The sequence below is a fragment of the Podarcis erhardii genome (assembly GCF_964252035.2).
Source record: "Podarcis erhardii genome assembly, chromosome: 6".
Lineage (NCBI taxonomy): Eukaryota > Metazoa > Chordata > Lepidosauria > Squamata > Lacertidae > Podarcis > Podarcis erhardii.
In genome coordinates, this window is record NC_138510.1 from 97,809,530 (window position 1) to 97,822,326 (window position 12,797).

The 12,797-nt window shown below is 44.7% G+C and overlaps 2 protein-coding genes across 4 annotated transcripts in view; one reads left to right on the plus strand and one right to left on the minus strand.

The window, feature by feature from the left end:
• Positions 1–1,804, plus strand: part of ATF6 (activating transcription factor 6) — a 79,763-nt gene extending 77,959 nt beyond the window's left edge. For both annotated transcript variants that reach the window (XM_081867326.1, XM_081867325.1), the window contains exon 16: positions 1,100–1,804. In XM_081867326.1, the coding sequence (XP_081723452.1) occupies positions 1,100–1,308 (209 nt within the window). In that variant the 3' untranslated portion in view covers positions 1,309–1,804. The remainder of the gene's footprint in view (positions 1–1,099) is intronic.
• Positions 1,805–7,411: 5,607 nt separating this feature from the next.
• Positions 7,412–12,797, minus strand: part of OLFML2B (olfactomedin like 2B) — a 28,016-nt gene continuing 22,630 nt past the window's right edge. For both annotated transcript variants that reach the window (XM_081867319.1, XM_081867318.1), the window contains exons 7-8: positions 12,507–12,683; positions 7,412–9,043 (exon numbers count right to left, since the gene is read on the minus strand). In XM_081867319.1, the coding sequence (XP_081723445.1) occupies positions 8,442–9,043; positions 12,507–12,683 (779 nt within the window). In that variant the 3' untranslated portion in view covers positions 7,412–8,441. The remainder of the gene's footprint in view (positions 9,044–12,506; positions 12,684–12,797) is intronic.

Consider the following 12,797-nt stretch of genomic DNA (forward strand, 5'->3'; position numbering starts at 1 on the left):
GGCTGTCCTCATTTCATGGGGCTTGTGCAAAAGAACAGCTGGCATGTTCCCAAAAAAGAAGAAAAGCAAATTAAAACTTCTCACACTTCAGCTAAGCACAGCAGAGGAATCAGGTTAAAAACCATACAATACTTTTATACAGCTTTGCTTGGAAACCAGTGAGATTCTTCACTCTTCCTTCTTGATAAATAGAAAACCTACTGATCACTTTCCAAATGCTATCCAACCAGGACTGATTTTCATTGGTGGATGTTTAGTTCTAATTTTTGAGTACATCTAGGACAGGGGTGGGGATCCTGTGGCTCTCCAGATACTGATGAACTCCAACCCCATCAGACTCAGCCATGGGTCTGACTGCTGAGGGTACTGGGTTTTGTAATTCGGCAACTTCTGGAAGGCTGATAAACAGCCCTGGTCTAGGAGGATCTGGGTTTCGTAGTATCTTTAATCAACATGCTCTGGAACACACTTTCAGGACTGCCTCTCTTTGTATGTGTCCACATGCCAATTGAAATCAGGCCAGCTGATACTGCCCATGATGCCAGGAACATGGACTTTATTGTGGTCTGTCCTAAATTTTGAAACCTGGGTGTCTTTGGAAATTGACATATTTACTGGAGTGTAACAAGTGTAAAATATTTTCCCTACTGGTCATTTGGATAATTTACTCTGTATCACTCCCTTTTGAAGTTTGTTTTATTTTTAGTTGTTCTTGTTTGTTCTAAGTGTGGTGGGGTTATTCCTGTTTTTTTATAGACTGTTACCTGCTTTGAGTTTGTGGGAAAGCACTCCACAACAATTTGTTTGTTTGGTTGTTGTTGTTGTTGTTGTTGTAGTTGTTGTAATACACATTTATAGACCACTTCACGGCATCAAGCCATCCAAGTAATGTACCCAGTAACAAATGGAATAGAATGCTGCTTTCTTTTTAGTTCATGCAAAGTGTTGTTCATTTCATATGAATTAGTTTGTAAGAAATGTAGGAGCAACTTTTCTGTACAGCAGCTGCATGTATATTGTTATGTTAGATTATGTTATAACATACATACAGTTACGGAAATGTTTTCCCCATTATGACTCTTTCCTTTCACTTTTGTAGAGAAAATAATCAATGGCCAAGACTACGAAGTTATGATGCAGATAGACTGTGAAGTGATGGACACCAGGATCTTGCACATCAAAAGCTCCTCCATCCCTCATTACCTTCGAGACCATCAGAGGAACCATACAACATCCTTCTACAGCTCTCCTCCAACTGTCCCAGAGGCAGCTCCTGCTGTGAGAGCCATCACAGAATCATCACAGTAGGCTCCGAAAGTCAGGCTTAATACCCTGGAATGACCAATTGGCCTGGTTGCTTCTTAATGGGTTTGCTATGGCAGCTTTATGGGCAGTGTCCTGCCTCAGTCAAGAGTCTATCACAGTCAACATGAGGCTATCAAATAAACCTCTAAGACTACTAACCCAATCCATCCCCTCTGCTTTGTACCATTGCTACTGTTCCAGTAATATGCAGGATGCTTTTAAAACATTACTTGGTTGTATAAAAATAGGTGAAGTGGGCTTTTGGTTGTTTTGATTTGATCGATGGCAAAAGTAGAGGGGGAGAGAAAACAAGGAGCTCCCAGCTGTGGTGATGTGGATTGCAGATGAAGGTCTCCCAAGACAGCTTGCTTCTAGTGCTTCAGATGTTTAATTCAACCTCAAGATAACTGTTGTATCATAAACATAGATCTTTTGGTGATGCTACCGGTTATCCATCCCTCAAGTTAATAATGTGTAATTGATGGGCAAGCAATTATTTCCCTAGCTAGTGGGGTTACAAAGTTGTAGTGCTGTCTGGAATGTGGTTGGACATGTCTTTATGAGCATTTGCTGGCTGGCGCTTGTGACCTCAAGTTTGGACTCATAGTATCAGCCTGCACAGAGGGAACTGAAACTGACTTTGGAAGAGCCCCTTGTCAGTTACACACAGACTCACAGAGAAACATACACACTCAGTGGCCAATCTTCAGTTTGCTAAACTTTGCTTAGCAACTGTAGCTAAATGCACTTTTGGCCTTAATGGATATGAGGCTTCTTCTCCAGAATTTGCTTTAAGGCTGTGGTGTTTCAACTCTCCTGTGAGTGTCTCCTTCGCATGTTCTCTCATATACAGTGGTGCCTCGCAAGACGAAAAGAATCCGTTCCGCGAGTCTCTTCATCTAGCGGTTTTTTCGTCTTGCGAAGCAAGCCCATTGACGGCTTAGCGGCTTAGCGCTATTAGTGGTTTAGCGGCTTAGAAAAAGGGGGGAAGGGGGGGACCCGCAGGAACTCGCAAGACATTTTCGTCTTGCAAAGCAAGCCCATAGGAAATTCGTTTTGCGAAGCACCTCCAAAACGGAAAACTCTTTCGTCTAGCGAGTTTTCCATCTTGCGAGGCATTCGTCTTGCGGGGCACCACTGTATCTGATTTTAGATTTTTATTTTTAGCCTAAGAAAGCACTTTCCCTTCTTCTAAATCCATTGCCTGGGGACATGGGACATGGCAGAGCTGTCCTGCAAACACTAATACGTAATATGAACAATATTTGAACAGATCGCCTTGATAAGGCCATAGAACAGTGTGTAATGACCTTGGGCTTTGCAGAAGGAAGCCAAAGCAAAGCTGTGTTGGGGAACAGTTGTAGCTGTGCAAATCCCTACTGTGTCAGGAAAAAGGGGATAGCTTCTAGGCAGCTGGGAATGGGTGTGCCTTTTAAAGAAGATGCAAAGGCTACCAAAGCCAGAGCCAGTTAAATGTCCACAGTCAGTGAGAGCAGGTTCCCTGCATTCCCCCACCCACTCCTTTGGAGCACGTGGGCATATTGAGTACCCATATTGGGCATATAGAGCGCCCATATTGGGATGTGCTTTGAAATTGTCAGAAATAGGAAAGGAGAATGTGCTGCTCTTGTAGAAAATGGATGGATCATGCAAAGGGAAAAGAAGCTAGAGCCAGGAGGCTAAGGTTTATATTTATTTATTTTAAATATATATATTTGCTGTCTTTCCATATAGATATGCTCAGGGTAACTTATATGATAAGGGTAAGTCAGGGATGATGTGTTACGCATCTGTTAAATGCATGTTGAAGCAAATAGGACTTACAGCAAGAATGGCTGCCTTCTCCCAAGAGAAAACTAAGCTCATGCCAGAGGCACTCTCAGCAGAGAAGAACAACGCGCTATGGCATGACCAGGGCAGGTGTTACAGCAACCTCTTGCTTCCTTTGTTGCCTGTTTCTAAAATAGAAAAAGGGAGTCAGTTCAGACATTGTACATACCACTACATTTGTGCAAATAACACTTGCACAAGTAATGTCAGGTACACATACCTGGGAAGTAGCAGTAGAAGCTCCTATGAATGGGATGAGACAAGGGTAGAGAAATCCTGGCTTATAGATGCAGTTGCTGTAACTTCTGTACACCCTTCTATGACTGGCAGCAGGAGGGGTTACCGTATTTTTTGCACCATAACACTCACTTTTTTCCTCCTAGAAAGTAAGGGGAAATGTCTGTGCGTGTTATGGAGGGAATGCCTACGGGTGGCATGCCTACGGATTTTCCTCCTCTAAAAATTACGTGCGTGTTATGGTCGGGTGCGTGTTATAGAGCGAAAAATACGGTAAATTGTCCCGCAGCGTTTGAGCTGATTTGAAAGTGGCATTGTCAAGTTAGGTGCAGTCATGAAGCTTATCTGAACTTACCCTGCTCACTGGAGTACACCACTCCTGTGCTCAATTATTTTGTGCAAATAAGCTGGTAGTTATAGTTAAAGCTCAGAGTGTGTAACTAAAGTGAATTGCTTTTTAACTGAAATAACTTACTGGTTAACTTTCTGCCGAGGTATCAAAAGTGACATACGTAAAACATAAGGAAAAGCCCAAACAATATAACAAAATGGCAATGAAAATTGAAAAGCATCAACCCTAAACATTCTTAAAATAACAAACCAAAAACCCAGGAGCTAGCTGGTGCATCAGCTAAGAGTTTATTACTGGGGCCTAGAAATCAGCAGGAAAGATGCTCCAAAGGAGAGAGGCCACCTCTGACAAGTCCCAATTTAGCTTGTCTCCATCTTCTTCTCCTGCCTTTGTTGTCTCCCATGTTTCATTTATAAGCTCTTCAGGCCAAGGACCCAACATTCATGCTTATCTGGTAAGGTGCTATGCGCATTGACAGCACTATATAAACAACAACAATATATGCACCAGCTCTTATTTGTCCATTATGCTAAGAAAATGCCTTGCTTTGCCAGAATTTTACCATGCAACAGGTGAATTTGCCTCTTACAAAATGTGCTTATGTGAGTGGAACTCCACCATACATTGTCTTTACCACCACCACCCCCCACTGCATCTCAGGGTATATGTGCTAAAGAGCCTTTGAGCATGGAGGGATTCTGCTGCATTTTTCCAGCAGAGGAAATTTTGCAGGCTCCTAGTGGAAGCTGAGTAATGGTTCAGAAACATTATTTTATTAAGGAAGGCATTGTTCACTTGGATGCTGAGACCCCATTGTGGCACAAAGAAATCTCAGCATCCTGAAAGCAGTTCCCTGTAGAAAGCCGTATTTTGCACAATTTAATATTAATGGAAATATACACAGAAACATTTTTGGAAAGGTGTTTTTTTGGGGAAAGTGCACGATGGCTTTAAAAAGAGGGGCACAATCCAGTAGGAAGGCTACAGTGTTGGATCTGTTGCATAGTTGAAGGGTGAACCATTTTGGGGTGCTTTCCTCTGCTTTTCAGACTCATATGGTCCAATAACACAGTTTGAAGCAAGCAGTTTTGGTATAGCCAAACGTTTTCTGTAATAAAGGGTATGGTTTGAGGGTGCATTTAGAATCCTGCTGAGTTTTTGGCCCTGCCAAGCAATTACCAGCCAAATCAGGCAGCCCCCCCACACACACACACACCAAGCTTGGTTTTGTCAAGTTTTGATTTTTCATTCACCCAACATGCTGGCCTAAGTTGGGTAGATATGTCCTAGCTATACATAACACAGGGTTCCTTGGGGATGCCCAGTGCACCAGGTTCACATCCTTCTCCTAGTGCTAGTCTTGGCCCATTGCGGGTGGGGGAGTAATGCAAGTTCAAGGAGCTACAGTATGAACTAGAGCAGTGCTAGGGCACTGCTATGCTTTATTTTAAAAGCCTCCCCCTTCTTGAGGGCCTTTATTAATCTCTTGTCTAGCCCATGTGAAAGTCACGGCTTTCGGCTGTCCTCCTGCCAGCCTCTGCACTGCCTCTCTGCAACTGGCCAGCTGCCCTTGGCTTCGGACGCAACTCTTGCAGAACACTTTATTAAAACTGAAAACCTCCCTTTCAGAAGAAGCTAAGCAGAGACCATTTCTGAGTTGATCTCATTTTGATTGCCCCCCCCCCCCAAGCTTAGACCAGTTTTTTCTACAAGCCCAGGTGTGCTTGTTAACACCCCACAAAGAAGTTAAAGGCATCATTGTGCACATTGTCTTTTTGTACTAAGTTATTTCCTTCTTCCAGGATTGTGTTTATTTGTTTTCAATGTCTGACCCAGTTAGTAACTTCTTCTGTTTGTATGAACTGTTTTGGGGGAGGGATATAGTTTTGATCTGTGTGTGTTTTGTACCTGAGGTGATGCATCTGCTTTTGGCTTGAAGGCATCCTACAGCCAGGATGTCAAAATCAGGGACTACTTCTGTATCTGTTCTTTAGAAGATAAAAAAAATAAATTAAAAACCTTTTAAGTGTAGTTCAGTGATGTTTGGTTTATTTGTGTGCATTCAGTTCAAATTCCATCTTGCAGCACTGGCCCCATCACCCAGCACTGGGTGTTATATTATATAGATATATTTCCCACCCAACTAACGCCTATGTACTATTAATAGCAAACTTGGGTAGTTGAGTTGCTGACCTGAAAATCTATGTCTCCGCTGTGCAAGGATGGGCGGATCCAGAATTGACCTCCACAGTCACCTACAGACACACTGTTAAGATCGTATTCATGGAAGACAATCTTACTCGACTACACGTGATAGCAAAAGAAATGAATAAGATAAAAAATAAAAGGTGTTGAAAGATCATTATTGAAAGATTTAATAATGGTAATAGAAAATGAAAGTAAAAAATTAAAAAGCTGGTGATAATTAAGAGATGGCAGTGAAAGTAGAGTAGAAATAGGAGGGGAGAAAAAGTTAAAAGAAGGGGACCCCCCCAGAAAAAGGGGGGAATTGACTAAAAATACAAAGCAAACCAAAAAGGGGGGGATTGATTGATTGATTTAAAAGGATGAGTATGGTTATTGCCACATCTGGAGGTCGGACCCATTTCTGAGGGCAAAGGTCGCATCATCAAGGGGAATCCCTTATCGCCTCAGGCCTCCCCTGTGGGCGCTGCCATCTTCTGTCTCCTCTGCACTCACCCACTAACAACAATAGGGACCAAACCTCGGTTGGGCTGGGGTGGGTCTGATCCGTGGCAGCAGGTTCCCTGAGCTTAACTGTCGGGATTGATGCAGCAGCTACAGTCCTGGGTGGAAGCAGTGCCAGGAGTCGCCATGTTCCTTCTCCCACACCTTTGGCGCCAAATCACGACTGGTAAGCTGGTCTTGCTGCACCCAGAGATGGGCTGAGGGCACCCCATAAGCCTCTTTCTCACTACCTACCTCTCAGTAGCTGAAGGGATGGTGCCAGGCAGAAGCACGCAGGAGCTGCAGCACGCTGGCACAGGACAGCCTTGCGGTTCCAGCCCTGCGTGCACACCAGATTTGCTCTAGAACTCCAGGCGGCCTGAGGCGGCCTCCGCTGCCTCTGAGGCTTCTTGGTCTCCAGAGGGGCCTGGTCCTCCTCCTCCTCCTCTGCCCCACAGAGGTGCTCCCTCCTTCCCCCACAGTCAGTCAGGCGGCTTGTACGGGGACAAGGCGGGAAGTGGGTGCTGGCGGGTGGAAGGAAGTGAAGCACGGCCTACAGGCTCCAGGGGTGTTGCTTTGGACCTGGCTGCCGCTCCTGAGGCGTGCTCCCTTACCCTGCACGCTGCTGACTGTCATGTGCGCTGCCTAGGACATCCTGGAGCCAAAGCCAGGCCAGGAGAGTAGAGCGTGCCAGACGTGGAGGGAGCAGAAGCAGCACAGCTGACCCAACCCCCTCCCCATCCCAGGTGCTCATCCTTGGCTCCTTGCTGAAGCTCACCTGCCAGCAGGAAAAGCCCTGGCAACCCTGGCTCCCACCAGGTCCTGGTGAAAGGAAACACTGGCCAGCCTGCAATGCCAATGCATTGCTATATATAGCAAAGAAGGTCTCACAATTTACAGACATGTCAGCCTAATTGGTAGAATGCCAGCATTATTAGAAACTGAGCAGAAAATGGTTTGCTGAAAAATCAACATGGCTTCTGAAAAGATAAGTCTTGCTTCAGCAATTTATTTTATTTATTAGTTCTTAAAATATCAACACACACATACATACATACAAAGAAGGGATGGCAGTATACATCTGGAGTTTCAAAAAGCTTTTGACAAAGTCCTGCTCTATAAGCTACCATGGGATAAGGGGATAGTTGTCTTACAGATCTACCAGCTGAATAAAGCCTGTTTGGAAGGAGTTCTGCCCAGTACAAGGAGCAAACAACGAAGGGATGGCCTGCATTCGTCTACTTCCAAGTTTTCTCCAGCACAGGAGTCAAATTGTTTTCTTGCAAGTCTGCTCTTGTACAGGTTAGCTCAGGGGGGAGTTCTGCTATGTTCAATGGGGCTCATTTCCTAGCAAGTATGTTTAGGAATTCAGCCTGAATTGTCCCATACAGACTCCTGTGGGTAAAGCAGGGAAAGAACCTGTGGCCCTCCATATCTTGTTGAACTCCCAACTCCCATCAGCTCCACCACAGATGGCAAGTGGCCAGGGATGAGGGGAGTTAGAATCTAGCAACATCTTTCCCAGCCCAGGGTTCAAAAGACAGCAACCGGGGCAGGAGCGACAAGAGTTACAGGGTCTATGGCCCAGAGTATACAATGCGACTAGACAAATACAATGGCAGAAGAAAATGTGAGCAGGACTCTGGTTTTACTGAGTTTTTAACATTGATGTTTTATTATAAAAAATGGGGGCGGGGGCCCTGTTCTTATCCAAAGTGTGAGTCTTCTGTTAGAAACGCATCCCTTTGCCTTATTATTCATTATTTGAGAGTCTGCACTTAGCAGGTCTAGTGAACAATATTTTCCATTGTTTCATAGGAGGCAGCACATTCAGTATAAAAACAAAAGCAGGATTATGTCCAAAATAAAAGGGTTGGCTTAGGATGTGGACTGATCTACAATCCACTCTTTCTTTAAAAAAAGAAAAAAGTTTTTTTTTCAAAAAAACCTTATTTACTCTTATTGTACAATAAAAAAATATTTATTAAAAAAGGTGCTAGTGGCCTTTAAACATTATCTCACTGTGTCCTCAGTAAGCAAAGATGACTTTGTATGTGACCTGATGGCCATTGTCCCAAGCATAGAGGAGCCGGTCCTTGGGGTTGTAGTCTATCTGAGTGGTGTAAGAGTACTCGTTCTCAAAGAGCAGGCGGGGGATGATCTGGGTGTTGGTGTGCGTGTCAAATGCATAAGAGATGTTAGCATTCTTCTTGTTGTAGCTGTCAATGGCATAGAGGACACCGCAGATGACAAAGGAGTTGCCATAGAAGTTTTTGCGCAGGCCTGTCCGCCAGGTGGTCTCCTTGCGAGTGCTCAGATCATTGGCGTTAAGTTTGCTGAGGACAATCACCTCCTGGCTAAAGCCTTCGTAATTAATGGCTGGGTAAATGATCCACAGGCCATTCTCATCCACTGCAAAATCCACATCAGAGTGGCCACGCCACCGCCAAGGTGTCTCCTCGTCATAGGCCACATCTTCCAACATGGCCCAGGCAGCCACATAACGCTGCTTCAAGTCATACTTGATGAGGTTGCGGGTAAAGGCCCGGTTATAGTAGAGAGAGCCATTAAAGACCGCATGGCCTGTCCCCATCCAACTGTATGGCAGCTTGTATGAGTTACTCCATCGACCTAAGGGGCAGAGATCACAGAAACAGAGAACTGTAGGGTTGGAAGGGAATCCTCCACAATGCGAGAATCTCAACTAAAGCATCCCTGACAGATGGCCATCCAGCCTCTGCTTAAAAACCTCCAAGGAAGGAGAGTCCACCACCTCCCACTGACAAACAGCTCTTACCACCCTTGATTTTAATTTCATGGGTTCACCTGTTTCCTATGGAGGCTCAAAAAGGAGTCCAGGAAACTGCTTTATACCAAATCAGGCTATTGGTCCATGCAGTGTGGTACCGGCCGGTCAGTGTAAGACAGTGGTGGAGAACCTCAGGCCTGCAGTGGGAGTTCAACTGCTTCTCAGTGTGGCTCTTGGGACTCTGCCAGGCAACACCTCCTCAGCCACATCCCCTCAAGTCAGGCAAAGCTGGTGACCTGGCATTGGCACCTCCCTCTACTCTAACTAGACCTGAAACTAATTTATTTCCCAAGATCTTCCTCTGTGAATATTAATGTTGAATATTCAGTAGTTTTTCTCTGAATATTCTATTATTTGACATATTGAGATACCTCAGTCAGTGCCGTAGCGTGAATGGGCCGTGGCCCCAGGCACACTTTTTTGAAGGGGGTGCATCCAGGCACCCCACAACAGGCTCCTTCAATGGAGCTTGGCTCCAGCGCATGAACGAGCTGCAGGGACAGGCAGCTTCCTCGCTCCCAACCCCACCAGCTGCAACTCCATACCCAGGTCAAGCCTGATCTAGGGGTGGAGAGGGGGGAGTGAGCAGCAATGTGTGCAAGCCCAGCCACAGCGCTGTCCCTTGGTCAGGCAAAGAGAGGCGCCTGGCTGCACCAGCTCTGTCCCAGGGGATGGAGGGGCTGTCGTGCGTGTGCTCTGGGTGCGCCTTGCAAGGCCAGCTGCAGGAGGCTCCCTCCACGCACTGCACCCCTTGGGGGTGCACCCCACATCCCCCCCCCCATGGCCTGAGATTACGCGGCTGATCTAAGTTATTTGATTTCATTATTTGACAAGTAGTAGTGTTTTAGCCGGTATTAAGAATATCTTACAGATGTTATGTAATGGCATTTAATATTTGACAGTGGACAACTTATGAGATTTCATATTTGACCCTGCAAAAATAAAATAAAAATCAGGTTATGCCAATACATCTAGTGTTCAAAATCTGAGGTAAAGGTCCATGTTCAAAATTTCAAGTTTGGAAGATTTCAAGTATTTGTTTCAGCTGTAGTGTCCAGTGGTATTAATGGATGAAGGAGCGTTTTTTCTGGGCATAAGTGGGAACAACCTGTGCTGGATAGATTATTTTGGGAGGACTTCCGGGTTAGCGCCAACGTCTAATGGCGGATTCCCTCCGAGCTCCGGACGGAATCGGCTCAGTAGGGATCGGGTTCTGCCGCAACGGCGACGCAGGGACCCTTAAAAACCACAGGTGTGGATGCCTGTGGACCTGGTGACTCGGCGGGCACCATTAACGCCCCCCCCGACCTGCAAAGGAGCCTTTTTAAAGGCTGCGGAATGGGGGACGGGGAGCAGCGCGGTGCTGAGAGTCCTCTGCTTCCCCTGCTGAGCGAAGCCGCATGCCATGGACGGAGAGCGCTGACTTTTTCCTTTAAACATTCAGACTAAAAGCAACAACCCGTGAGTAATACGGAAATTGGACTTAAAAGGGAAATTTTTTCTTTTAAATTCGGTACGATCGGGGGAGGTGTATAAAGGAAGTCCCCCCCCCCGGCCCGCCTTGTAGATAATCTAAAGCAAGGACTAGATAACTAAAGTTGAGGGAAACATCTTTGTCTTTTTTGAAGAAAAATTATTAATTTTGCGATTGGACAGTACAATTAATTTGGCTGGAGGACAAGAGTCGGATTGGAAAGTTAAAGTGTAACCCCCCGAGACCCGGGAGTGATCCGTGAGAGAGCCTGTCAAAAAGATACAGAAGATTTTGACAGCTGTCAAACTAGCTGTCAAAGTTGGGGAATAAAAGGAAATTTTGTTTCTGGTGACTCTGCTGGTTAGATTTTTTTAATTTGGATACAAATTGCTGGGAACAAAGGAAAATAAGTTACATTGGACTTTTGGATTGAACTGGAAAGATACTAAGTAAACATAATCCCCCTAGAGGGGATTTTTGAGACATTGCAAGAAATGGCTGCAAGTGGAAAAATACTCACTGAGCTGAATAGGACCTTCTATCTCCTGGGAAAGCTCCAGGACCAGAGCGATATTTTGACTACAAGGGTAATAGAATTGAATGAAACAGTAAATAATTTTGTTGGAACAGGAAGAGACTTGACACAAGTCTTTGTTGTTGAACCAAAAGCCCTTGAAGTTGGAACAGAAGCTGCTGCAGCTGAGGAAAAGAAATCTGATAAACCCGAAGAGATATATGAGGATTTGGTGGAAAATGAAGGTGAAGCCACAAGGTTGCGGAAGATCAAGCTAGACCAGAGGCCTGGTAGTACAAATCTGATTAAGATGGAAGATGGAGCTTTTGGGGCATATGGATTTAAAAGATTTAAGAAACAAAATTTGAGCTCCACTTTTAAATACAGAGGCCTGCTTGGAAGAAAAATGGACATTATTGGGACAGAGCTTCTTCGAGAGTTGGTGGTGAATATAAAGGACCGTCAAAAAAACAGGCAGAGAGAAACTGAGAGAGGTCTAAAAGCCTCGGAAGTTTGGGATCCAGGTTGAGAATAGATGGACTGATGGACATTGGTTTGGGGATCAAAACCGGGAAAGGGAGGGTGGGATTTGGGAATCCAAAGGGTGTTAAAATATAATTTGTTAAGTTCTTTTTTTATATATATATTTTGCAACTTTATGGAATGTGGGAAAATCGTGGAAGGGAAATTTGGGTCGACTTTAGGAAAAAGGTTTAAGATTAAGTTAAAATTGGGTTTTTTTAATTAAATAGATATAAGGTTTTTAAAAATAAATTGAGGAATGGAAGAAAGAAGAAAAGGAAAATAAAAGCATGATTTAAATAAATTATTAAGTTAAGGTTGAGAAATAAGTTAAGAACTTGTTGAGCCGATATAATGAAATTATAATACAGAAGGGGGAGGTGTGAGGAGGTCGGGGAAATAAGGTTTAAGGGGAAAAAAGGGGGGATTGAAATTATACCTGTATTTTGTTTGTGTATGTTTGTGTGTTTATGTGTTTTAATGGAAACTTTAATAAATATCATTTAAAAAAAATGGATAGACTATTTGGGGTCCCCTTAATTTTCTGATCTGCAGTTCACTAGCTTCAAAGACTTCATGCTTCTATGCCCATTCTAGCCTCAAACTGCTGAATCAACGCTACCCATCTCCATCCCACCAGACTCCTTAATGGCCCTACTCTGGGGCAATTCAACAGTGTGCCTTGGCTTTGCTCTGAATCCACCCAGGATCCGCCACTAACACTCAGCCTCTCTCTTTCTCTCTCAGGCATCTTATCACACAGCACGAGACAGACCTTGCTTGAAGCTGTCCAGGTTCCGAAACTCGACCAGGGTGTTGCCATAGTAATAGTTGGTGACATAGATTCGCTCGTCCTTGGCAAGGGGGTCCTTCATCCAAGCCCCTTCATTCCGCCCATACGTGTTCTGGGTCATGGGCCCAGAGACAGTAGACAAGGTGTCCTTGCACTGGCCTGTTAATAAATCACAGCAGCAAATAACGACTATCACAGCAACACCTTGCACTGCGTATGTAGCACATTTGAAGCATTCATAGTGTTTCAAATACGGCCATTATCTCAGCAACC